The sequence below is a fragment of the Geotrypetes seraphini genome, chromosome 2 (genome assembly GCF_902459505.1).
Source record: "Geotrypetes seraphini chromosome 2, aGeoSer1.1, whole genome shotgun sequence".
In the NCBI taxonomy this organism is placed as follows: domain Eukaryota; kingdom Metazoa; phylum Chordata; class Amphibia; order Gymnophiona; family Dermophiidae; genus Geotrypetes; species Geotrypetes seraphini.
Genome location: NC_047085.1, coordinates 31,988,485 through 32,013,693, shown reverse-complemented (window position 1 = coordinate 32,013,693; position 25,209 = coordinate 31,988,485). Strand labels below are relative to the sequence as shown.

General features: G+C 45.0%; 1 protein-coding gene across 3 annotated transcripts in view; it reads left to right on the top strand.

Moving 5' to 3' along the window:
• The window catches only part of PHF20L1 (PHD finger protein 20 like 1), a 306,054-nt gene that overhangs the window by 128,311 nt on the left and 152,534 nt on the right, over nucleotides 1–25,209 (top strand). For all 3 annotated transcript variants that reach the window (XM_033931888.1, XM_033931889.1, XM_033931890.1), the window contains 2 exons: nucleotides 7,522–7,647; nucleotides 24,035–24,108. In XM_033931888.1, coding sequence (XP_033787779.1) covers nucleotides 7,522–7,647; nucleotides 24,035–24,108 — 200 coding nt within the window. The remainder of the gene's footprint in view (nucleotides 1–7,521; nucleotides 7,648–24,034; nucleotides 24,109–25,209) is intronic.

Sequence of the window (25,209 nt, the reverse complement as noted above, 5' to 3'; positions counted from 1 at the left end):
GCCCACGCTACAAAGTTTCCAATTCCAGGCACCCTTAGGTTCCTGTGCAGTGGCTGCGTCTCAAAAAAAAAAAAAAAAAAGATTGGACATGGCTTCCTCATCTCGAAGGCTGTCTTCTCAGTTTTGTCAGGCGTGGACTCAAATTTTATCGGGCACTTGTTTGTCCTCCTTTGCCTGCCTCCAGTTTGTTCTCGGGATTCCGGAAGGTCAATGGCAACAGAGTTCAGGGTCTGCTATACTCTGCAATGCCTCTTAGTCATCGGGATGCTAGATCCTGTTCCAGAACACGAATGGGGCTTAGGCGGATATTCCCTATACTTCCTCGTACCAGAAAGGCTCGGCGGATTGGAGACCTATTTTGGATCTAAATTCGGTCACCCGCTTCTTGCAAATTTCCTTTTTCCAAATGAATAACAGAGTACGCGGTGATAGCTGCTGTCTCTCTAGGGGAGTTTCTAATGTCCTTGGATCTCACAGAGACTTACCTCCATTTTTCAATCTGCAACAACATTTCCAGTTTGCAACTCTGCCCCTTGACCTCGTGGTGGCTACCGTACTTTCGTCAAAGTGATGGTAGTTGCAGTGGTTTTCCACCAACAGGGGGCCGCAGTCCCCTTCCTGGGACATCTGGGCTTCGTCTTGTTGGGTGTATGTAGGTGCGACGGTAGTGTCTCGGCTGCAGGCATTGACAAGTTCAGGAAGAGACGCTTGACATCCTCCCAGTCATAAGAACATAAGAATAGCCTTACTGGGTCAGACCAATGGTCCATCAAGCCTAGTAGCCCATTCTCACGGTGGCCAATCCAGGTCACTAGTACCTGGCCAAAACCCAAGAAGTAGCAACATTCCATGCTACCGATACAGGGCAAGCAGTGGCTTTTCCCCATATCTTTCTCAATTACAGACTATGGACTTTTCCTCCAGGAACTTGTCCAAACCTTTCTTAAAACCAACTACGCTATCAGCTCTTACTACATCCTCTGGCAACGTGTTCCAGAGCTTAATAATTCTCTGAGTGAAAAAAATTTCCTCCTAATCATTTTAAAAGTATTTCCCTGTAACTTCATCGAGTGTCCCCCTAGTCTTTGTAATTTTTGACGGAGTGAAAAATCTTGTACTTGTTCTACTCCACTCAGAATTTTGTAGACATCAATCATATCTCCCTTCAGCCGTCTCTTTTCCAAGCTGAAGAGTCCTAACTGTTTTAGTCTTTCCTCATACCTTGGTCGCTCTTCTTTGAACCTTTTCTAGTGCCACTATATCTTTCTTGAGGTAAGGAGACCAGAATTGAGCGCAATACTCCAGATGAGGTCGCACCATGGAGCGATACAGGGGCATTATAACATTCTTAGTCCCTGGAATTTCTGGGGCTTCTCTTCATCTCCAAGCAGAGTCATGTATTTCTTCTCAAGGCAAGTAGACTGAACCTTTATCAACAGATCAGACTTCTCCTGGACCGTCCAGCTCTCTTGGCCTGGTTTTATCTGCAGGTTCTGGGGGTCTTGGGCAATCTCCTTGGAGGCAATCCCCTGGGCTATAGCACCCATGTACCCTTGATGGGAACCCCTCCTATTTTGGATGATCTCTGCAGATGCTGCTCCCCTGGTCAGAGCCAGCTAGCAGCAACTTGGGCTGGTGGTTTCAGGGGAAGGTTCGCGGCCAGGCGGGCTTCTTCGGATTTCCGAGTGGATGACTCTTAGGATGGATACCAACCTGTTGGATTGCAAGCTCACTGCGGGGCTCACTCTATTCAGGTGCAATGGACTCCTGGTCCGCAACATTGGCTGACTGATTATCTGGAGCTTTGGGAAATTTGGATGGCGCTACTCGCTCTCCGGTCCCTTCAGAAATGACTAATGGTACAAGTTTCTTTGACACCACAGTGGTGGCATTATGTACATCGCGAGGAAGCGGTAGTGCTCTCTCTTTCTTGGGACAGAAAGATTGTCAGCATTCCACTGGGCAGAAGCACATCTTCTGTCTTTCTCGGCAGCCCATAGGGCTGGAGTAGACAGTTTTCAGACAGGCTTCCTCGGTCAAAGGTTCCTGGACTCAAGAGCATGGTTTCTCTTGCAGGAGGCATTTTGTCTGATCTTCAAGAGCTGAGATTAGCCCCAGACAGTCTTGTTGGCTCGGGTCATCCGCTTGATAGCGATGCATCCCAGCCTGGTGTTTCTAGTAGCTCCGGATTAACCTCACCGCCTGTGGTATGCTGATCTCGTACGTCTAAAGCAGAATGAGAAACTCTAGCTCCCTCTTCATTGATATCTTCTCTGTCAGGTACCAGTGCCCATGGTGAACCCACAGCATTTTGGTCTTACAGCATGACACTTGAGAGCTCAGCCTTGATGAAGTGTGGTTATTCGGAGGTATTTATCTCGGCTCTCTTGCACTCAAAGGAACCTTCTGCTATGCCTTCTTATGCCCAAAGCCTAAAAGCTTTACCTCAGTGGTGTGCTAGGGATCAGGCTCCCATTTTGGTGGTCTTGGTTTTCCTTCAAGAGGTTTTAGACCAGGTGTGTCAAACTCAAATCACATAAGGGGCCGAAATCTAAAACACAAGCTAAGTCGTGGGCCGGATTTTTTATTAAGATACTTACCCCCTCCTTTGCTGACGCACAGCGTGGGCGCCAGCACTGGTGGTGGCACCAATGATCACAGGACTTCTGTGAGCGTTGGATAAATCGCTGCTGCCAAAACCCACGCTACGCGCCAGCAAAGGAGGGGGTTAGTCTTAGTAGAAGTATAGGGATACAACCTCTCCAACCCCATGCCGGCTACAAAATAAATAAAAAAGACTTTTCCTCTCTTTTAGGTCCTAGTTCACGCTTGCTGTCTAACGCAGCTCTGGCAGGATACACATTTCAAATTTGACATATTGTAATCACAAAATAGAAAATAAAATTATTTTTTCTACCCTTTGTTGTCTGGTCATTTTGCTTTTAGTCCCAGTTTCTCTTTCTGATTTTGTCTATCTTCTAATTCTCTTTCCAGTGTCTGCTGTCTATTTTATTTCTCCTCTTCTCTCTTGCTTCAGTCCTGGTCTCCAGCATATTGATTTTTCCCTTTCAAGTTTTCTCCTTTTTTCTTTTCTGCCTCTGTCCACTCAAATCTTGCCCTCTTTCTCATCCTCAAATTTTCAGCTACCATTTTCTCTTATTCTGTAGCTCTCCCATTTTCCATCTCACTCCTTTCCCAGCCTCCTATTTCCTTCTATCTCTCCTCCTCTCTCAGTCCAACATTTTGCTCCCTCTCTTTTCTGTTGTTCTTCCATCCCCCCTTGATGCTGAACAATGAGATGGAAGGGGGAAAAAAAGAGATGCTGCATCTCTCTCCCTTCCACCCCCAGGCCTAATATTTCTCCTCTCTTCCATCTCCTGATCCAACTTCTCTCCCTTTCTCTTCCCAACTGCCCACCATCCCATCTCTCCCCCCTGTCTGCCTGCCTGCTTGCCTCCCTCCCCCCAGGTCCACCATTTCTCCGTTTCTCTTCTCAATGGCTCTTCCTTCAAGTATCTTCCCTCTTCTTCCATACTACCCCAGGTCCAACCTCTCTCCTTTCATCTCGCTCTCCTCACAGCCCAGCTTGCCTTTCCCTCCTGCGCCTATCCCTCTCTCCTCACCGCCCGGCTTGCCTTTCCCTCCTGCGCCTAGCCCTCTCTCCTCACCGCCCAGCTTTCCTTTCCCTCCGACGCCAGTCCCTCTTTCCTTACAGCCCAACATGCCTTTCCTTCCAGCGCCGGTCCCTCTCTCCTCAAAGCCTGGTGTGTCTTTCCCTCTGGCACTGGTCCGATGTCGCCACCAAGCCGAGGAATCTGCCAGCCTCAGTGATTCGGGAGCGTTGTACGTGGTTCCTCCTCCTGCTTTTTGCCTTCCACGGTCTGTCTCCAGTGATGCGCAACTTCCTGTTTCCGCCCAGGTGGACTGCGGTGGACAGAAGGCAGGAGGGGGAGCCACGAACAACACTGCCGAAGCCAGCAGACTTTCCGGCATGACAATGACTTAGGACTGGCGCGGAAGGAAGAACACGCTGGGCTCTGAGAAGGGGGAAGTTCGGGAGCATTGCCGTGGGCCAAATAGAAAGGCCAGGTGTGTCGGATTCAGCCTGCGGGTCTTGTGTTTGACACATGTGGTTTAGACAAAGGTCTGGCAGAGGCTTACCTGAAAGTTCACATTATAGGCTTTTCGTGTTTTCGAGCACACAGAGACACTAGTTAATTTACTACTCATCCAGATGTGACAAGGTTTATGAGGGGAGCACTTCATCTGTGTCCTCCCTTGCATCTTCCTTTCACTTCATGGAATCTTAACATATCATTTTGTAGGGCCTTGGAGTGGTCCCTTTTGAACCACTGAAGGATGCTTCTTTTCTGGACCTAACGATCAAGGCGTTTTTTTCTGGTCGCCATAGTCTCAGCACAGTGTATTTCAGAGCTTTATGTTCTTTCGTGTAGGGAACTCTTGCTCCGTATTACGGACTAGAGAGTTGCGCGGGGACAGAAATCCCACCCGTCCCCGTGAGGAATCCCTCCATCCCCACCCGTCCCCGCGAGGAATCCCCTCCGTCCCAACCCGTCCCTATAAACTTCAGAAATAGTTATTTCATTTAATTATGCTACTGAATTAAAGGCTCTGGTAGAAATCCATTTACAAATAAGCAAAGAGACTTTATTAATTTGGAAATATTAAATTGGGAAGAATACATACTTTGTAAACGAGTTTCTACCAGAGCCTCTAATGTTTATAAATTTTTATCAACACAACTAATATACTACTTTATCCTGAAGCAAAAAAAAAAGAAATAGAATTTTTTTCCCTACCTTTGTTGCCTGGTTTCTGCTTTCCTCATGTTCTCATTCAATTCCTTCCATCTACTATCTCTCTTCGTCTTCCATTTGCTCTGTTACTGTGCCTCTCCCTTTCTCCACCCTTCCAAATTGGTCTGGCACCCATCTTCTTCCCTCCACTCCCCCCAAAGTCTGGCATCTCTGTCTTCTTCCCTGCCAGCGTCTTCGCCCCACTCTCTCTTCCCCATTTCCTTTCAGCATCCTACTCCCCCATCTTCTCCATGTCCTGTCAGCATCCTTCTCCTCCCTCTGTCTTCTCCATGTGCTTTCAGTATCCTTCTCCCCCTCTGTCTTCCCCATGTCCTTTCAGTGTCCTTCTTCCCCATGTCCTTTCAGCGTCCTTCTCCCCTCCGTCTTCCCCATGTCCTTTCAGCGTCCTTCTCCACCCCTTTTTTCTTCCCCATGTGCTTTCTTCATCCTTCTCCCCCCTCTGTCTTCCCCAGTGCTTTCAGCGTCCTTCTCGCCCCTCAATTTTACCCATTTCCCTTAAGCGTCTTTTCCTCTCTACTCCACCTATCCTCCCTTTCTCCCTCCCTGCCCCTTACCTTCGTGGCGCTTCCCCGCCCACCCTACAACAGAACAGGCCTGGCCTGACAAACCTCCCTGCCCTGAATCCAGCTGCTGTAAGAAGGTAATTTAGATTCATGGCTACAGGGCAGGGAGGTTTGTCAGACCGGGCCTGTTCTGTTGTCGGTCAGGCGGGGGAAAGCGCCACGAAGGTAAGGGGATCTGGCCAGCTCTGCACCCTAAGGCTGCCCTGGGGTGGACTGCCCCCTCACTTGGTATGCCACTGCCTTGAATTTTTCCTATCTTTCTGCCGCAGCACACAGTCAACCGGAAGTCTTCCCGATGTCAGCGCTGACGTCGTGGAAGACTTCCGGTCGGCTGTGTGCTGCGGCAGGACAGATAGGGAACAGAAGACAAGCTTCACGGCTCGAGTGCATCCAACCCCGCAGGAATCCCGTGACCCTAGGGGGCATCCCCACGAGATCCCCGTGACCCTAGGGGACATCCCTACGGGATCCTCATGACCCAAAGGGGGAACCCGCGGGTCCCACGGGATTCCCGTCGTCCCTGTTCCCATGCAGCTCTCTATTTCGGACGCGGGTATTTTCCTCTGTGTTTCTTCCTCCCAAATCTCTCCGAAGATGGTCTCGGCTTTCCATGTTAACCAGGAGGTTAAATTGCCTGCATTTTATCCAACAAGTTAGGAGTGCAAAGATCAGATCTTACGCAAATTGGATGTCTGGAGGGTCTTGCTCCATTATTTGGAAAGGACTATTGAGTTCAGTCTGTCTGATCTCTTTTTTGTTCTTACTGTTGTGCCTCACCGTGGTAAGCCGGTATCCAAGTCCTCGATTACACAGGGGATTCGAATGGTCATTTCTATGACTTACATCGCCCGTGACAATTAGACGCCGTTTTTTCTTAAAGCACATTTGATGAAAAGTGTAACTGCGTCTTGGACGGAATCTCGTGCAATTCATCCTGATGAAATTTACAGAACAGCTACTTGGTCCTTTCTTCATACTTCTACCGAGTGGTTGTGGCGTTCTGATGCCAGTTTTGGAACCTCGGGTTTGAAGGCAGGCTCTTCTGTCCCTCCCTAGCTAATGTGGCTTTGGTATGTCACCTAGCTTATGGAATCTGGAAGGGACATAACAGAATGGAAGATTAGGTTTATACCTTCGATAATCTTCTTTTGTTAGTCACTCGAGAATTCCATACGACCTCCCCTCTCTGTATTCACTCAGTTGTTTGGAGTAGCCTGCTCCTTTCTGTCTCGGTTACTCTCATTACAGGCTTGAAGATTTTCCAGACAGTTACCAGTTCCTATGGGGAGTTTCTGTGAGTATGCACATTATCGAAGGCCTTTCAAGAGGTGCTCGCTGCACACTGCAGGTTAGTTCTACAATGTTCCTCAATGTTTTTCTGAGTTGCTTTTGTGCCTGTTTATCACTTGTTAATATTTTGCAAAGCAAAGCAGTTCATGAATTACTTCTGTTGATGGGGATTCTCCTCCTTACCCCCTTGTCATGGATTTGTTCAGGTATGTTGCTTTGCTTTGGGACTTAACTGGATTTGTTTACTAGCTCTCAGGCTAAGGGGGTGGAGCATATGCTCAGAAAAGTTGTGGATTTCTACAACACCCGGTCTGCGGGTTGGGATTGAATGCCTACCATATGGAATCCTCCAGGGACTAACAGAAGATTATCGAAGGTATAAACCTAATCTTCCATTAGAAATGATTCATATTCCAGTATCCATAAAACATTGAGGGTAATTGTTATTGCATGGCATCTAATAAAAGTGCTGGTTATGATGTCTGATTTAAGCCTATTTTATAAAGATATTGTACTATACTCTTCAAGAAATCCCTTAATAAAGCTTAATACCATGATAAAGCTTAACCCCCCTCTTACCATCCCCTCCCTAACCCCAGATCCTACTTTTCCCTCTCTTGGAAACCTTCTCTGATCTAACGTTGTAACCCTTCTTCCATAACTCTTTTTGTAATCCGCTTTGAACCGAAAGGTAATGGCGGAATAGAAATCTGTAATGTAATATAATGTAATTGTAAACTTTGTTGTTTATTTACAAAAGGTGATATTGAAAAACTGAATAAATTAATCTAAATCTTTTTTTTTATTTTTAAATATTCTTTCCATGCCAGATCTCCCTTTAAAGGATGTTCCGCGATTAGCTTTAAAACATGCAGAGGCAATAGTTGCACAAAAGAGGAAAATTAATCAAGCCAGTTCATTTCAGGCAAAAAGGGCTCGTCTTAACAAAATCACAGGTACAACAGAATTTATGTATGGTCAGCTAATGTTTTATGTTTTAAGATGAAAGAACTAATTGTTGATGTTGACCATCTAGAAATTGGAGAATTTAAGAATTCCCTTAAAATTATTTGGGCAATTGTGAATGTCTCTCTAGGGTAGGAATGTGGCTTAGCAGGCCAGTTTGTGCTAGAATGACAGGAAATGCAAGTTGTGGTTGCTATGTCTTAATAATTAACTCTGTTGGAACTAAACCAGTCTCCCAGAACATTCACTGACTAAAATATATATGTACTGAAAGGATCAGATTATAATGCATCATATTTAGTTACGTAGATTCTTTGGAGAACAGTATATACCAATTTCAGCTTTCTTAAGCAATCTGTCTTATTAGTGATAATGACAAGAAGGCATTAAAATATAACTTGAACTGTTATATTCCTTAAAGGAAGAATTTTTCTTTCTTGGCTTCAAAAGAAGGCATCTTCCTAATGAGAATTACAATTCCAGAACTAATCATTTTCATATGTGGTCCCTTTAATGGGGATTGTGCTGTCACTTAAAATTAATCTGGAGATGGATTGCTTATGATTCAAAAGATTGACCAAAATGTGTTTTTTTCTGGACAGACATTTGTGTGTTGATTTTATTTGTATCCTTAATAGTTGTCGCATTTGATCTGTATACCTAATTTTAAATGCACAGCTGTAGACTTTTGCATTCTTGTTTGTATTTCGGGTTTAAAATTTAGGGCCTCTTTTACAAAACCATGGTAGCGATTCTCCCATGACAAATGCACCAAAGCCCATAGAACTAAATTAACTTCAATGCATTTGCTGTGGGAGAATCACTACCTCGGTTTTGTAAAAGAGGCCCGTAATTTGAAGTCAGATTTTTGCATGTAGGTAGTAAAAGAGATGTCTAAGTCTAGATTTACATAGTTTTCCGAGTATTTCATAAAAGGCTTGCTGAATGTGTTCACTGCTGAATTTGCTTCAGTAATTAGGTGTGGTATAAAACCTGGATTCTTTTGTAAAATATATAAATATGCAGCAAATAAAGTTTATTTGTAGCATTATACAGTGCAAACAGTAATTTTACAAAGAATAAAATAAAAAAAGGAAGCAACTCTCAGAGTTTTTAATGTGTACATGCTGGTATATACACATGCAAGTGGTGATTTTGCAATCTATACATGTAAGTACAGTGGTGCCTCGCATAACGGACGCCTCGCACAGCGAACGCTGCGCACAACGAACTTTATGTCTTGATCTGTACAACGAACTTCGTTTCACACAACGAAGTCGCCCGAGCTGCATCCTTCCGCGCAGGCACTGCGCTTAACTGCCCTCTCTCCGCCTGGTTCCCTCTTGCCCCCCCCGACTCCCCGACACGATCGGGGCAAAAAGGAGCCCAAGCCCTCTTGCCCCGCCGATTCCCCAACTCCCCACACAATATCGGGCCAGGAGGGAGCCCAAGTCCTCCTGGCCACGGCGACCCCCTAACCCCACCCTGCACTACATTACGGGCAGGAGGGATCCCAGGCCCTCCTGCCCTCGACGCAAACCCCCCCTCCCCCCAACGACCGCCCCCCCCCAAGAACCTCCGACCGCCCCCCCAGCCGACCCGCGACCCCCCTGGCCGACCCCCACGACACCCCCAACCCCCTTCCCCGTACCTTTCTGTAGTTGGCCGGACAGACGGGAGCCAAACCCGCCTGTCCGGCAGGCAGCCAACGACGGAATGAGGCCGGATTGGCCCATCCGTCCCAAAGCTCCGCCTACTGGTGGGGCCTAAGGCGCCTGGGCCAATCAGAATAGGCCCGGGAGCCTTAGGTCCCTCCTGGGGGCGGGGCCTGAGGCACATGGGCACAACCCGACCATGTGCCTCAGGCCCTGCCCCCAGGAGGGACCTAAGGCTCCCGGGCCTATTCTGATTGGCCCAGGTGCCTTAGGCCCCACCAGTAGGCGGAGCTTTGGGACGGATGGGCCAATCCGGCCTCATTCCGTCGATGGCTGCCTGCCGGACAGGCGGGTTTGGCTCCCGTCTGTCCGGCCAACTACAGAAAGGTACGGGGAAGGGGGTTGGGGGTGTCGTGGGGGTCGGCCAGGGGGGTCGCGGGTCGGCTGGGGGGGCGGTCGGAGGTTCTTGGGGGGGGGGGGCGGTCGTTGGGGGGGGGGGGGGTTTGCGTCGAGGGCAGGAGGGCCTGGGATCCCTCCTGCCCGTAATGTAGTGCAGGGTGGGGTTAGGGGGTCGCCGTGGCCAGGAGGACTTGGGCTCCCTCCTGGCCCGATATTGTCGGGGAGTTGGGGAATCGGCGGGGCAAGAGGGCTTGGGCTCCCTTTTGCCCCGATCGTGTCGGGGAGTCGGGGGGGGCAAGAGGGCTTGAGCTCCCTTTTGCCCCGATCGTGTCGGGGAGTCGGGGGGGCAAGAGGGCTTGAGCTCCCTCTTGCCCCGATCGTGTCGGGGAGTCGGGGGGGCAAGAGGGCTTGAGCTCCCTCTTGCCCCGATCGTGTCGGGGGTGCCAGGGACCACACGGAGTCACCCACCGTACCACCCGATTCGGGTAAGCGCAGGTATCGGTGGGTGGCTTATTTGCGGGGGGGTGCCTTATTTTACATTTTTTTCTAAAAAGGGGGGGCTGTCTTATTTGATGGCCCTGCCTTATCATCGGGGAAACACGGTAGAAAAAAAAAAAAAAATGAACAGTTAAGTCCCAGTTTTTGCCGCTGAGACTCTGCCCTCTCACTGTAAAATTAGACTCTACTTAGTCTGTCTTTAAATTTTAAAAATGTGTGTTGTTTTAAAAAACAATTATGTTTTTAGATGTATCTAAATAAAAATAATAACCAAAAATTTATCTTTTTTTATGTCATCTTAGCATATTTTATGCTACAGAACGAATTATTTTTTTTAACATGTATTGTTATGGGAAAACGCGTTTCACATAACGAACTTTTCGCATAACAAACTTGCTCCTGGAACGAATTAAGTTCGTTGTGTGAGGCACCACTGTATTGAATTTTATAAAAAGAGATATCCAAGGGGAGCCAGTGAGTCAAGTTAGAAAACTCAAAATTCTGGATATTTATTAAAATATATTTATTCCACTGTCTACCATTCCAGGAGAAGTACAAAAAAATACACAATTATACAACTCACACACTGTAAAAAAAAAATTTAATTTCTTTTTCAAAGCTTGTTCTTTGATGTAAATATAAAATGCAATAAAATTTTTTAAAAATGACATACATAGTTTTAAATTACAAAAAATCAGGCCATAACACAAATTTAAAAGGCAACTCTAAAAAAATGATTGTGCATCTCCAAAGGCCTGCTGAAATAAAAAGGTCTTCAAACCTTTTATAAATATTTTCACAGTACTCTTAAGTTGCAGTGGCAAATGTTCTTTGTGGAGGTACATATCTGTCCCCTGCTGGTGATGGATGGTGTGGATTATGTGGCGGGCGCCTTTTATGATCTAATTCGAGTTCTTATGCAGTGTCTGTATGCCGAATTCTTTGGATCCGTCATTGGGCTGAGGATGTTGCCTCCAAGGCCTCTTTTTAAGCAGGCTTCCTTTCAAGGGCCAGCTTCTTTTTGGTAAAGGTCTGGATAACCTCATGACCAGTGTTGCCGAGCGCCGCCCTAAGTCTCTCATTGTGAACAAACCTCGCCGGACTGCAGGAAGGACCATAGTAATTTTCGTTCCTCCCACAGGTTTCATCAGGGATCCACGGGATCTTCCTCCCAGAGATTATTTATTTATGTATTCAATTTTCTATACCATTCTCCCAGGGTAGCACAGAACGGTTTACATGAATTTATTCAGGTATTCAAGCATTTTCCTTGTCTGTCCCAGTTGGCTCACAATCTGTCTAATGTATCTGGGGCAATGGGGATTAAGTGACTTGCCCAGGGTCACAAGGACCAGCATGGTTTTGAACCCACAACTTCAGGATGCTGAGGCTGTAGCTTTAACCACTACATCACACTCTCCCATATTCCCAGGGCTACCACCCTCGTTACAACAGTTCCAATTCCAGGCATCCTCAGGCCTCAGGTTCCCAGACAGCTACTGTTCCTAAAAAGCCCCAATGATGACAGAGGTCAGGCAGGGCTTCCTCGGAGGTGACTTTCTGTTTTTTCGGGAGTGGACTCACATTTCCTCAGATCAATAAATAAATATTGCTGGATATCATTCAGGAGGGGGCACAAGATGGACTTCTTCTGCCTGCCTCTGGATTTGTTTCTGGTCTCTCTGGCAGGTTAGCCGGAAAAGGAGTCTGAACCTTCAACATCTCTCAGACATCAGAGCGATAGAACCCATTCCAGAACACGAATCGGGCTTCGGCAGATACTCCTTATACGTGCCAAAGAAAGGATCAGAAGACTGGAGACCCATTCTGGGTCTAAAGTCGGTCATTTCACAACAAAAAAGAAAACAGAAACAAAAGCAAATGGGGAAGGGAATGTACACATCATCCTTTAGAACAACTGTGCTTAACATACTCAACTCTTAAAACAATTACATATATAAATATAGGCCAATTTGGAGAGTCCTTAGTCCTTTTTCAGGCTGTTTATATGTGGATTTCTCAGCAGCAAACCGGACCAGGTTTATCCATTTCCATAAGTGAACCAGTTCACATCACAAGCTTAGAGCACTTTTTTTTTTTGGGAATTTTATCATATTGGCACCATCTACTGGAGATTACTAATACACCCCTAAAGAAGGCTTTCGTTTTCAAGCCGAAACACGGATCGTGTTGGGTCCAATGAAAAAGGACAAAGGACCCTCCAAATTGGCCTATATTTATTTATTTATGTATGTGTTTTAAGAGTTTGAATATCTTTTTCTGAAGGCTGATGTGTACATTCCCTTCGCCACTTTTGTTTCTAAAGTCAGTCAATCATTTCTTGCAGATTCCTCATTTCTGCATGGGAACAGTGCACACAGTCATAGCTGCTGTTTCTTAGGAGAGTTTCTGGTGTCCTTGGATCTCACAGAGGCTCACCTCCATATTCCAATCTACTCAGAGCATTGCAAGTTTCTGTGTTTCTATGTTCCACAACAGCATTTCCAGTTTGCAGCTCTGACCTTTGGCCTCGTGACGGCACCCCACGCTTTCACTAAGATGATGGTAGTTGTGGCGGCCTTTCTCTGCCAGCAGGGGAGTCCAGGTCCATCCTTACTTAGATGATTAGTTGGTCTGAGATCCATCTCATTAGGAGTGTGAAAGTTCAGTGGAGACCGTGGTGTCTCTGCTGCAGGCTTTGGGTTGGATTGTCAACTTCAGGAAGAGCCACTTGACACCATCCCAGTCCTTGAAGTATCTGGGTCTTCTCTTTGACACCTGGCAGGGTTGTGTGTTTCTTCCCGAGGCAAGTAGACAGAAACTTCAACAGCAGATCAGAGCTCTCCTGGACTATCTGGCTCCCATGGCCTGGCATTATTTGCAGGATCTTGGGTCCATGGCAGTCTCCTTGTTGATGGTCCCCTGGACCAGAGTGCACATGTGTCTTTTACAAGAGTCCCTCCTCTCTCTGTGGTCTCTGCAGCGTCATCCCCTTCAGATGCCGCTCCCTTGGACAAAGCCAGCTCACAGCAGCTTGAGCTGGTTGCTTCAGGAGGAGGCTCTCTGCCGGACAGGCTTTTTTGGATCTCAGAGTGGATGACTCTTATGACGAATGCCAGCCTGTCGGGTTGGGGTGCTCACTGTGGGGACTTCTCCATTTCAGGGTCAGTGTACTCCTCATCAGAAACGTTGGTCGATCAATCGTCTGGAACTCCAGGCAATTCAGCTGGCATTACTCGCTCTCTAACCTCTTTTGGAAGGGAAAGCAATGCGAGTGTTCTGCGACAATGCCACAGCAGTGACATACATAAATCATCAAGGGGGCATAAGAAGCGCTCCCCTCCAGGGATTCAAGACAAAGTTGGACAAGTTCCTGCTAAACCGGAACGTACGCAGGTGAGGCTGGACTCATTTAGAGCACTGGTCTTTGACCAAAGGGCTGCCGCGTGAGCGGACTGATGGGCACGATGGACCCAGCTGCGGCAACTCTTATGTTCTCGATGGCTCATGTGGCCAGAATTGACAATGTTCAGGCAGACTTCCTCTGCCAACAGGTCCTGAACCTGAGAGAATAGTCCCCCTTGCAGAAGGCATTCCATTTGATTGTACAGTGCTGAGGTCAGCCCCAGATGGACTTGATGGCTTCAGCAGAGAACTCAAAGACCAGGCGCTTTTTCAAGTCGATGAACACAGTGTGGAAGCCTAGGACTGGATGCCCTTGGTTCAACCCTGGCCTGATAACGAGCTCCTTTATTTGTTCCATCCGTGGCCTCTGGTTGGTCGGGTCATCCGTTAGATAGCGACGCATCCCGGCCTTGTGATTCCTTTGTGCCTGTTTATTACTTGTTCATGTTTTGCAGAGCAGACCAAAAATTGCGTATGATCTTTCCCTGTACTTCCCTTGTCATGGAGGAGATCAGCTATGTTGCTTGGCTTTGGAACTCAACTGGATATGGCTCTAGCTGTCAGTCTAAGGGGGAAGAGCATGTGCTCAGAAAAGTGTTGGATTTCAGCAACTATCGGATATGCGTTTAATCCTCTATAATAAAACCCTAAGCGCGCATGCGCACTTACGATGCCGTGATCCCTGCCGCTGTGATGTGTGCTTCCGTGCCGCACATGCGCACTGCCTGCCTTCTGCCCCGATCTCCAATGCCGGCTGATTTCCTGTGCTGCCACTGCCGGGACGCCTCTTTTCATCCCCGGACCAGCAAACGCAGCAGCTGCGGTTTCATCTTGCAGTCATGGGGCATTTGCTAGGCTGGCCCACTTCGATAATTCGATGCATCAGTGAAATGTTACAAAAGTTTTAAAAGTATTTCCCTGTAACTTCATCGAGTGTCCCCTAGTCTTTGTAATTTTTGACGGAGTGAAAAATTGATCCACTTGTACCTGTTCTACTCCACTCAGAATTTTGTAGACTTAATCATATCTCCCCTCAGCTGTCTCTTTTCCAAGATGAAGAGCCCTAACCTTTTTAGTCTTTCCTCATATGAGAGGAGTTCCATCCTCTTTATCATCTTGGTCATTCTTCTTTGAACCTTTTCTAATGCCGCTATATCTTCTTGACATAAGGAAACCAGAATTGAATACAATACTCCAGGTGAGGTTGCACCATGGAGCGATACAGAGGCATTATATCATTCTTATTAACCAGCAAAAGCTCCGAGGTTGCCAAGCCTAGCGGATGCTGGACAGGCGGAGCAGGGAAAGGAGAAGGGGGAGCTACTGGGCAGGAGGAGCAGGGAAGAGGTGCTACTGGACAGGTATTGATGGACAGGGGATGCAGGGAAGAGGTGCTGCTTGACAGGGGGGAGGTTAAACAAAGGGAGAAGGGCTGCTGCTGGACAAGGGGAGCAGTGAAGGGGTGCTGCTGGACAGGTATTGAAGGATAGGGGGAACAGGGAAGGGGTGCTGCTGGACATGGGGGAGGTAAAAGGAAAGGAGAAGGGCTACTGCTGGACAGGAGGAGCAGGCAAGAGGTGGTGGACAGCCGAGCAAAGAGAGAGACAGAAAGAAAGACAGATAGACAGCGGCCAACGAGAGAGAGAGAAAAAAAGAAAGACCGACACACACACCTATTCTAGCACTCGTTAAAGTAACGGGCTTAAAGACTAGTGTTTTTATATTTTTGTGTTTCTCATATGCAGGTAATTTGCTCTTCAATGTTTAGTGCTGCAACATAACCAAGAGATGTGTATTATGCTTTTCACTTATCTCAAAAAACAAATTTGAGGGGTCCCGACATGGCCCCGTTTTGTTCTTTTCCTCAGGGAACCCGAAATGGAGAAAGCTCTATCGCTTGAGATTGTGACTGGCAGTAGGCTTGTTGTGCTGCCTAGCAATTTTCCTTCATCTCCAGCGTTAAATATCTATGAGCAATGTGTAAAATAAAGTGTGTTAAATATAAAGAATAAATTTATAAGTGCTTTTTCATATAATGCATGAAAAACTCTGGCATGGAGAGATAGGTACCTGTCATAAATGTTGTAGTGTTGAAAAGTTGAAAATCCAGCTACTCACAGTGGCGTATCCTGCTTACAACTGACAGGAGATGCTGTCAACCTCCCTGCTTTTAAACTAATCATATGGGAAGGCATAAAAACGTGATGATGTAATTTAACTATCCAGAAGAGCGCCATCAAACTAAATATTCTTAAAGACAGAAGAGAGTTGCTAAGCGGAAAAGTTTCTCTGTAAATCAATTGCACTTATAAAAATGCATGCCACTCGATCTCACTATTGAGGATATAAGGTGTTGCTCTTTTCTCCAAAGTGTGCAAGGTAGGGGGCACAGACCGTGTGGTCGTTGTAAACTGTGCCAATTTTGTGCATCTTTGCATGAGTTGAACATGCCAGAATGGGCCAGAAATAAAGCTGAGTCAATATCCACGGACTGCAATTCCACCAGGGTTGTTTACATCATTCAATGTCCTTGTGATTACATATATGTAGGACAGACGATGAGGAGCATCAAAATTAGGATTGGCTCTGGGATACAAGAAGCCCCTTTGGTTTCTCACTGGTTGGAACATTCGCACACTGCAGATGACCTCCGATATTCAGTGATAGATACAGTAAGAGCAACATGAAGAATAGACCTAGGACATACAATTTGGAGAAAAGAATGATGGATATTTTCACTGCATGCTTTTCTAAGACATCTTGTGAGAACAGTCACTTTAGAGGAGCGGTCTTGATCGAGGGGGCTCTCCCTGCCCAGGATGTTGAATCTTCGGTATGTCCTAATGGAGTTGACTAGTCTATCAGGAGGATAAGGAAGGTGAAAGTTAGTCTTGCCTACTAATTTCATTTCTGTGAGTCCTGCTAGACCAGTCCTGTTCCCTCTAATGTCTAGGTGGCACAAGCATGTGCAGAATAAACATTCAGTTTTATTGTTGCTTATTTTACATTGTTTTAGTGACTTGGTTTTATTTTTCTGCTAGGGATAGCATGGGTGGCACATGTTTTGTTCGGTCATTTGTTTCCCATTCTGTTGAGTTTATATAATTTTAAACTGAATAGTTTTTTTGTTGGATATTATTTCAAGTCCTTGCTAAATCAGTCAATGGATTGAAATAAATATACTGAAAATAAAATAATAAAATTGCTAGCAGTGTGTTGTGATGTGATTGTGGGTTTTACCTAGCTCATGAAAGTTTCTGAATTCTTACGGAACAACCATCTGACTTGGAGCACATTTTTGAATGCCTTGTCCAACAAAGTTAGAGTACTCCAGGCCTTAGTAATTTATGCATCCTCCCTTTAATTTATTTGATCAGAGTAGTATTAATTGCACACATCTAATTTCACTAAAACAAACTAAACTAAACCTTAAGTTTGTATACCGCATCATCTCCATAAAGATAGAGCTCGACACGGTTTACAGGTAATTCAATAAATGAGGGAAAGACATAATAAGAAATTAGAGGTTAAGAAGAGTATAGCTAGCTTTACATTTTAAAGAGATAGTTTTACGTTGTGGAGAAAAGCCAGGTTTTCAGATGCTTTCAGAATAATTGGAATGAACCTAGGTTCCGAAACGGGGCAGGGAGGTTATTCCAAAGCTCTGTGAATTTGAAGAAAAGGGATTTCCCTAATTTACCTGCATACATGACACCTTTTAACGAGGGGAAAGATAGTTTGAGTATGTGGGCAGATCTGGTAGTGTCAGGTCTCGAAGATCGAATTTGCTTTTTGCGAAGATTAACCTAGCCGCAGTGTTTTGGATCCGCTGAAGTCTTTGAAGATTTTTCTTGGTTAGACTTTAATAGATGGAATTACAATAGTCCAGTTTGGAAAGAATGATTGATTGTACAGGGACAGCAAAATGTTGTTGGCGGAAGCAGGATCTCACTTTCCTCAACATGTGAAGACTAAAAAAACATTTTTTTTTTTTTTTTTTTTTAAACGTATTTTTATTAACAGTGGAAACACACCGCCCAATAGGGCAGAACAACAAACTTCAGTAAGTCAAAAACAGTCCAATACAAGTGGAATGTCAAAACAGAAACAAAGCCTCCCCCATGTATCCCCCCTCACAGGTACAATATGCCTTCAAGCAAAAGAAACGTTGGAGGGAGCGTGGGGCAAAGGCAGATAAGGACAACGATGATAAATAGGCCGCCCATCTTGGACAGCGATCTCCCACCGTAAGGAAAGTGATAAATTTCCATCTAAAACAATTGAAGACCCTTCCAAACCTGTTCCTCTGGCTACTAATTCATTAAGGTGGACAAAGTCTTCACTCTAAACTGTGAGAGAGTTACCACCTCTCTCTAGAGCAGTGGTCTCAAACACGCGGCCCCCCCGGGACTATTTTGCGGGCCGCAATCTGTCCTTTCCACTTCACAAGTTTTCCGATTGTGGAGAGGACAATCGCGTACAGACTGTGACTGCGGCTCGCCTAAAACAGGGGTCCCAAATCTGCTTCCCTGCCCTTCTCACTGCCCTCCCTCAAGCCACCGCAATCGGGGAACAGGCCAGCGCAAAGGTCTTAACTCTCCCTGCTTATCTTCCCCAGCTCGGAGCCGACCAATTCTTGCCACCCGACGTCAATTCTAACGTCGGGGAGGAAGTTCCGGCCCAGCCAATCGCTGTCAAAGGACAAGAAGGCCCTGGAAACATAGTTAAAAGCACAGAAAAATAAAGTCACCAGCCAACAAAGATAGGGAAAATGATTTTATTTTCAATATAGTGATTGAAATGTGTCAGTTTTGAGAAAGGAAAGATATTAAACTTTAAATGTGAGGGCCGCAGAAAAAATAGTTAATGACAATTTTGCATAAGGTAAAAACTCTTTATAGTTTATAAATCTTTCCTTTAACTGTTAAAGGAAATATTTATAAACTATAAAGAGTTTTACCTCATGCAAAGTTGTCATTTCTGTAATAAGACATTAACTATTTTTTCTGCAGCCCTCCAATACCTACAGATGCAAAATGTGGCCCCACTAAGGGTTTGAGTTTGAGACCACTTCTTTAGAGCAACCTACAGTCCTTCTTATTCACCTTTCTTTTGACTGAAATAGGTTTGGGATTGCAATGACAATATACCATTTCAAACTGGTTAGCTTGGCATGAAAATGACAGGCTAGTTTGCTATTTGTGTAGGCACAAATGTTGGTATTTCTCACTTGAATAAGTGTGGTGATCTGCTTGTCTTCAGAGAACGCAATGTTGCTTATCTTTAACAAGTGTTCTATGAAGACTGCAGACTACCAGTCAAAAACCTTTTCACTTGAACATGTAGTAGTATTGCCTTCTTCTCTTCTCTCCACACCCCCCCAAAAAAAAAAAAACCACCCACCAAGTTTTATGCTATCAGAACTGATGGCAACAGCATGGTTGCAGCAGTTCAAGAACTCAAGCATGTGCAATAAAGGCTTTTAGATCTTTCCAAAAAGCTCTAGAACCAATGTCCGTTTGGTATCAGACATAGTCACACAACTAATTTGTGAGTCTGCTAAGCTGTCTCCAGAGCACACCCGATACAACAGGTAAGGAACAGTATTTTATTACAGGATATATTAAGAATAATTGGTCGCATTTGCTGATGTAGTTGCAGGTTCAAGTGAATTAATTCTGTCCTTCAGGAAAAAGTCTGCTTATTTTTCAAGAAAGACCAGTTTGAAAAAGAATAAAGAAATTAAAAAAAAAAAAAAGAAAGACCAGTTAAAATAAATTTTTACACTATATTTCTAAAGGGAGCAGCTAAAATGGTTAAAGGGCTGGAGGAGTTGTTGTACAATGAGAGATTAGAGAAACTGGGCCTCTTCTCCCTTGAAAGAGGGGACATCATCGAAACATTCAAGATACTGAAAGAATAGACTTAGTAGATAAAGACAGGCTGTTCACCCTCTCCAAGGTAGGGAGAACGAGAGGGCACTCTCTAAAGTTAAAAGGGGATAGATTCCGTATAAACATAAGGAAGTTCTTCACCCAGAGAGCGGTGGAAAACTGGAATGCTTTTCCGGAGGCTGTTATAAGGGAAAACACCCTCCAGGGATTCAAGACAAAGTTAGATAAGTTCCTGCTGAACCAGAACGTACGCAGGTAAGGCTAGACTTAGTCAGGGCACTGGTCTTTGACCTAAGGGCTGCTGCATGAGCGGGCTTCTGGTCACGATGGACCTCTGGTCTGATCCAGCAGCGGCAATTCTTATGTGACTCAGTGTGTGTCAAACATATTGGAAGTTATTTTATAAAGCAGTTTCTACAAAGCAATTCACTCGAACCTGCAATTATATCAAAATTTATTCAAGCATATTGGACAGATATTTTTAATCTATCCCAGAAAGAAACTTTAATAAAATTGTGTGGCTGAGTACACGCGTAAGTACATGTGTTGAAAAGCTGGCGCATACCAATATGCATGGTGCTCATAGGCGTTGTAACATAGCAGATGACTGCAGATAAAAGACCTGTATGGTTTATCCAGTTTGCCCAAGATAAACTGCAAGCATAAGGTATGATGCGATCCTACATAAATTCACACCCAGCGAGGTTTACTTTGAGCTAACAAAACTCAAGGTGGACAAAGCCATGGGACCGGACAATCTGCACCCCAGAGTGCTCAGGGACTTAGGTGATGTCCTGGCAGAACCGTTAGCCGTGCTCTTCAATCTCTCACTGAGTACAGGGACAGTCCCCTTGGACTGGAAAACAGCTAACGTCGTTCCTCTACACAAAAAGGGTTGCAGGACAGAGGCTGCAAATTACAGACCGGTGAGTCTGACATCGATAGTATGCAAACTCATGGAAACACTGATCAAAACGCCAATTGGACACGGTCTTGGACGAAGGGAATCTACGGGACCCCAATCAACATGGATTCACCAAGGGTAGGTCCTGCCAATCAAACCTCATCAGCTTCTTTGACTGGGTAAGAAAAAGACTGGACGAAGGAGATTCACTGGACATAGTGTACCTAGACTTCAGTAAAGCTTTTGACAGCGTCCCACACCGCAGACTGTTAAACAAGATGAAATTGATGGGGTTAGGAGAGACTCTGACGGCATGGGTCAATGATTGGCTGAGTGGCAGACTTCAGAGGGTGATGGTTAACGGTACTTTCTCTGAGACATCGGAGGTGACCAGCGGGGTGCCGCAGGGCTCGGTCTTGGGTCCGCTCCTCTTCAACATATTCATAGGAGATCTGACTCAAGGGCTTCAAGGTAAAGTAACATTATTCTCCGACGACGCCAAACTATGTAATATGGTAAGCGAGGGCAATTTACAAGATAGTATGGCGCAGGACCTGCCTACATTGGAATGCTGGTCCTCAACCTGGCAGCTGGGCTTCAATGCTGGAAAGTGTAAGGTCATGCACCTAGGTAGCAGAAACCCGTGCAGAACTTATACCTTGAACGGGGAGACTTTGACCAGGACTTCAGCGGAACGAGATTTAGGAGTAATCATTAGTGCAGACATGAAATCTGCCAATCAGGTGGAGAAGGCTTCCTCAAGGGCAAGGCAGATGCTGGGTTGCATCCGTAGAAGTTTCGTCAGCAGAAAGCCTGCTGTCATAATGCCATTGTACAGGACCATGGTGAGACCTCATCTGGAATACTGCGTGCAATTCTGGAAGCCACATTACCGCAAAGACGTGCAGAGGGTCGAGTCGGTCCAAAGGATGGCCACCAGAATGGTCTCAGGGCTTAAAGGTCTCTCGTACGAAGCAAGACTAAACAATTTGCAGCTCTACACTCTCGAGGAACGCAGGGAGAGGGGAGACAGGATTGAGACGTTTAAATACGTCACCAGACGTATAGAAGTGGAAGATAACATTTTCCTTCTCAGAGGCCCCTCAACCACAAGGGGGCACCCGCTCAAACTCAAGGGCGGAAAATTTCACGGCGACACCAGGAAGTATTTCTTCACAGAGCGAGTGATTGATCAATGGAACAAGCTTCCAATACAGGTAATCGAGGCCAGCAGCGTGCCAGATTTTAAGAATAAATGGGACGCCCATGTGGGATCCCTACGTGGGTCAGGGTAAAACATTGGCTAATCTTAAGGGGAGGGTCTATAGAGTGGGCAGACTTGATGGGCCTTGGCCCTTTTTCTGCTGTCATCTTTCTATGTTTCTATGTTTCTACATGATCTTGATTCGTTCTTGCCATTTTCAGGGCAAGTCGGTGGAAGTCTGCCTGGAACTGGCCATGTTCTCCAGCTACTGAAGCTGTCTTCAAAGCTTCCCTCCAATCCATCTAAAACTGTCCAGTCATGATCAGGGCACAGACCATAGAAGTCTGCCCAGCACTGGTTTTGCTTCCCAAATACTAGTGCTCCTAGGGTTACTTTGTGTAGAGCAACGGTGGAGTTGAGATGTATATGTATACTTTTAAAAACACACACATCTTTAGAGCAGGTGTAAATTTATGAGGATTTGTAAACTGCTGAAGCTAGTTCTGGGTGCATGTTATATAAAGATATATAGGCACCTTTTATAATTTTTAACAGATGCCTTTTTTAATATATAAAAGTACTGTCATAGAGGATAATTTTGTAAGAGGCCCATCCAGCTTGTGCAGCACGTATACATATGGAAACATAGAAACATGGCAGATAAAGGCCAAATGGCCTATCCAGTCTGCCCATCCGCAGTAATCATTATCTCTTTCTCAGTCTAAGAGATCCCACATGCCTATCACAGGCTTTCTTGAAATCAGTCTCTGTCTCCACCACCTCTTCCAGGAGACTGTTCCATGCATTTACCACCCTTTCTATAAAAAAGTATTTCCTTAGATTACTCCGGAGCCCATCACCTCTTAACTTCATCCTATGCCCTCTCTTTGCAGAGTTTCCTTTCAAATGAAAGAGACTCAACTCATGCGCATATACATTCCGTAGGTATCTCCCTTCTCTTGCCTTTCCGCCAAAGTATACAGATTGAGATCTTTAAATCTGTCCCCGTACGCCTTATGATGAAGACCACACACCATTTTTGTAGCCTTCCTCTGGACCGACTCCATCCTTTTTATATCTTTTTGAAGGTGCGGTCTCCAGAATTGTACACAATATTCTAAATGAGGTCTCACCAAAGTCTTATGCAGGAACAGGAATACCTCATTTTTCCTACTGGCCATACCTCTCCCTATGCAACCTAACATCCATCTAGCTTTCTCCGTCACCTTTTTAACCTGTTTGGCCACCTTAAGATCATCACATACAATCACACCCAAGTCCTGCTCTTCTGTTGTGCACTTAAGTTCTTCACCCCCTAAACTGTACCATTCCCTTGGGTTTTTTCAGCCCAAAGGCATGACCTTGCATTTCTTAGCATTAAATTTTAGCTGCCAAATTTCAGACCATTCTTCAAGCTTTGCCAGGTCTTTTTTCATGTTATTCACACCATCCCGGGTGTCTTACTCTATTGCAGATTTTGGTATCATCCGCAAAAAGGCAAATCTTACCTGATAACTCTTCAGCAATATTATTTAATAATTGCATGCCTAACTTCTCTTTGGAAATTATCCTATTGAAACTACAGAGAAGTTTTGAGATAGCATAGCACATTAATTTTGGACTTTCCAAAGTATTAAGCGTAACACCATCCTAGCTTTCTCCCCAAGTATACCTCTGCTTATGGATAAAGGTATATAGACAATATTATATGCATACTTTTTCTCATATGTATTCCATTATTCTCCAGGCAATTATATAAAAAGCGTCTCTTCATATATATTTATGAATGTAAATGATATAAAATTATCCCATAACGATATTTATTTACTCAATTTTTTTATCCCATCCCCCCAAAAGAGTCCAGAACGCATTAACAGGGCAACATATAAGATAACCAAATAAGTTACTCTTAAATCAGAAGCAAAAATAAGCACAAATTAATATAATAATTGCAAGTTTGTATCAAAAAAGCCCTATGATATACAATTTTTAAAAATGGAAGTTTTCCTCAAAATGGAAATTATAAAAACTTTATTAAAATATGGGAGCCATTAACATTGTTTTGCCATGATTAAATGCCATTTTTTCCTGTGGAAGATACATCATTTATAGTAGAATGGGGGTGGGTTGGTTTTGGAGGGTTATGTGAAAGAATTAGTAACAGGGTGGGAGGGAAGGGGGGGTGGGGTTCTTGTTTATGTAAAGAGAATGATGATATGATTTTCAAGTGATTTGTTAATTGTTGTTATGATTTTTGTACACTTGATGAAAGATTAAAAAATGAATAAAGAATTAAAAAAAAATAAAAATAAAAAATGGAAGTTTTGCTATATTCCTTCATTCAGATTTGTGTTTACTGTATTTAGAGCTGGATATCAATATACTCTAAGAATGAGGCGCATTGATTTTTCTTTCAAGGTTTACTGGCATCTAAAGCTATTGTAGCTGATGGTGAAAAAGAGGACAAGGAAACTACTCTAATGCTGGAGCAGGTAAGAAATGATTGCGATTAACAAGATTTTTTAGAAACATACTGCTAATAAATAGATACAAATTCAGGACTGAGCCGAGGCCCTTTGTGTTATAGTTTAGCACATGCAAAATATTAAAAAACCCATTTATACTTATGGGCTTCTTAGCATTTAGAACTAGATTAAATGGTGCCCAAATTTGGACACTCAAAAAATGACAGTGAAAGATGTATGTCAACCAACTTGTAACTACCGTGTTTCCTCGAAAATAAGACCTACCCCGAAAATAAGCCGGAGCAGGATTTTCGGGGTAAGTCTTAATATAAGCCCTACCCCTAAAATAAGCCCTAGTCCCGTGATTTGCTGGCAGTTTCCCTTCCCTCCCTTCCATCCCTTGTGCAGCAGAACCTTTGAGCGAGCACTGCCCACCCCACCCCCACCCCCGAGCACCCACCGGGCAGCCGAATTCCCATCCTTCCCTCCCTCCCATCGGAACCCTGCTGCGAGCCCTACTTACCTCCCTAAGCAGCGTCGGGCTGGCAGCACTCTAAACAGGCTGCTTCAACCTTGTCCGCCCATGAATTCACTGCTGCGTTACTGATGACATCATCAGTGACACATCAGAGTGAATTCATGGGTGGACAATGCCGAAGCAGCCTGTTTAGAGTGCTGCCAGCCCGACGTTGCTTAGGGAGGTAAGTAGGGCTCACGGCGAGGTTCCGATGGGAGGATGGGTAGGATGGGGATTCGGCTGCGCGGCGGGTGCTGGGGGGGCGGTGCTCGGTCAAGGGTTCTGCTGCACAAGGGATGGGAGGAAAGATGCTGCACATGTGGGGGAGAGAAAGGAAAGAGGAAGAATTGGGGTGAAGGAGAGGAAGGGAGAGATGATCATGTACATACCCCGAAAATAAGACTTTTTTAGGCCTAAAATTAATATAAGACATTTATCTTATTTTCAGGTAAACATGGTAGTACCACACCAGGTTGACACTAAATTATTAGCCTATATGGAGGAAATGATCACACCACTTTGGGAACATATATCGTTCTCCCATAAATTTGCTTAGTGGTGATGGGTCTCTTTCATTAATCAAAAAACCTCTACCCTATCCTAAATTGCTG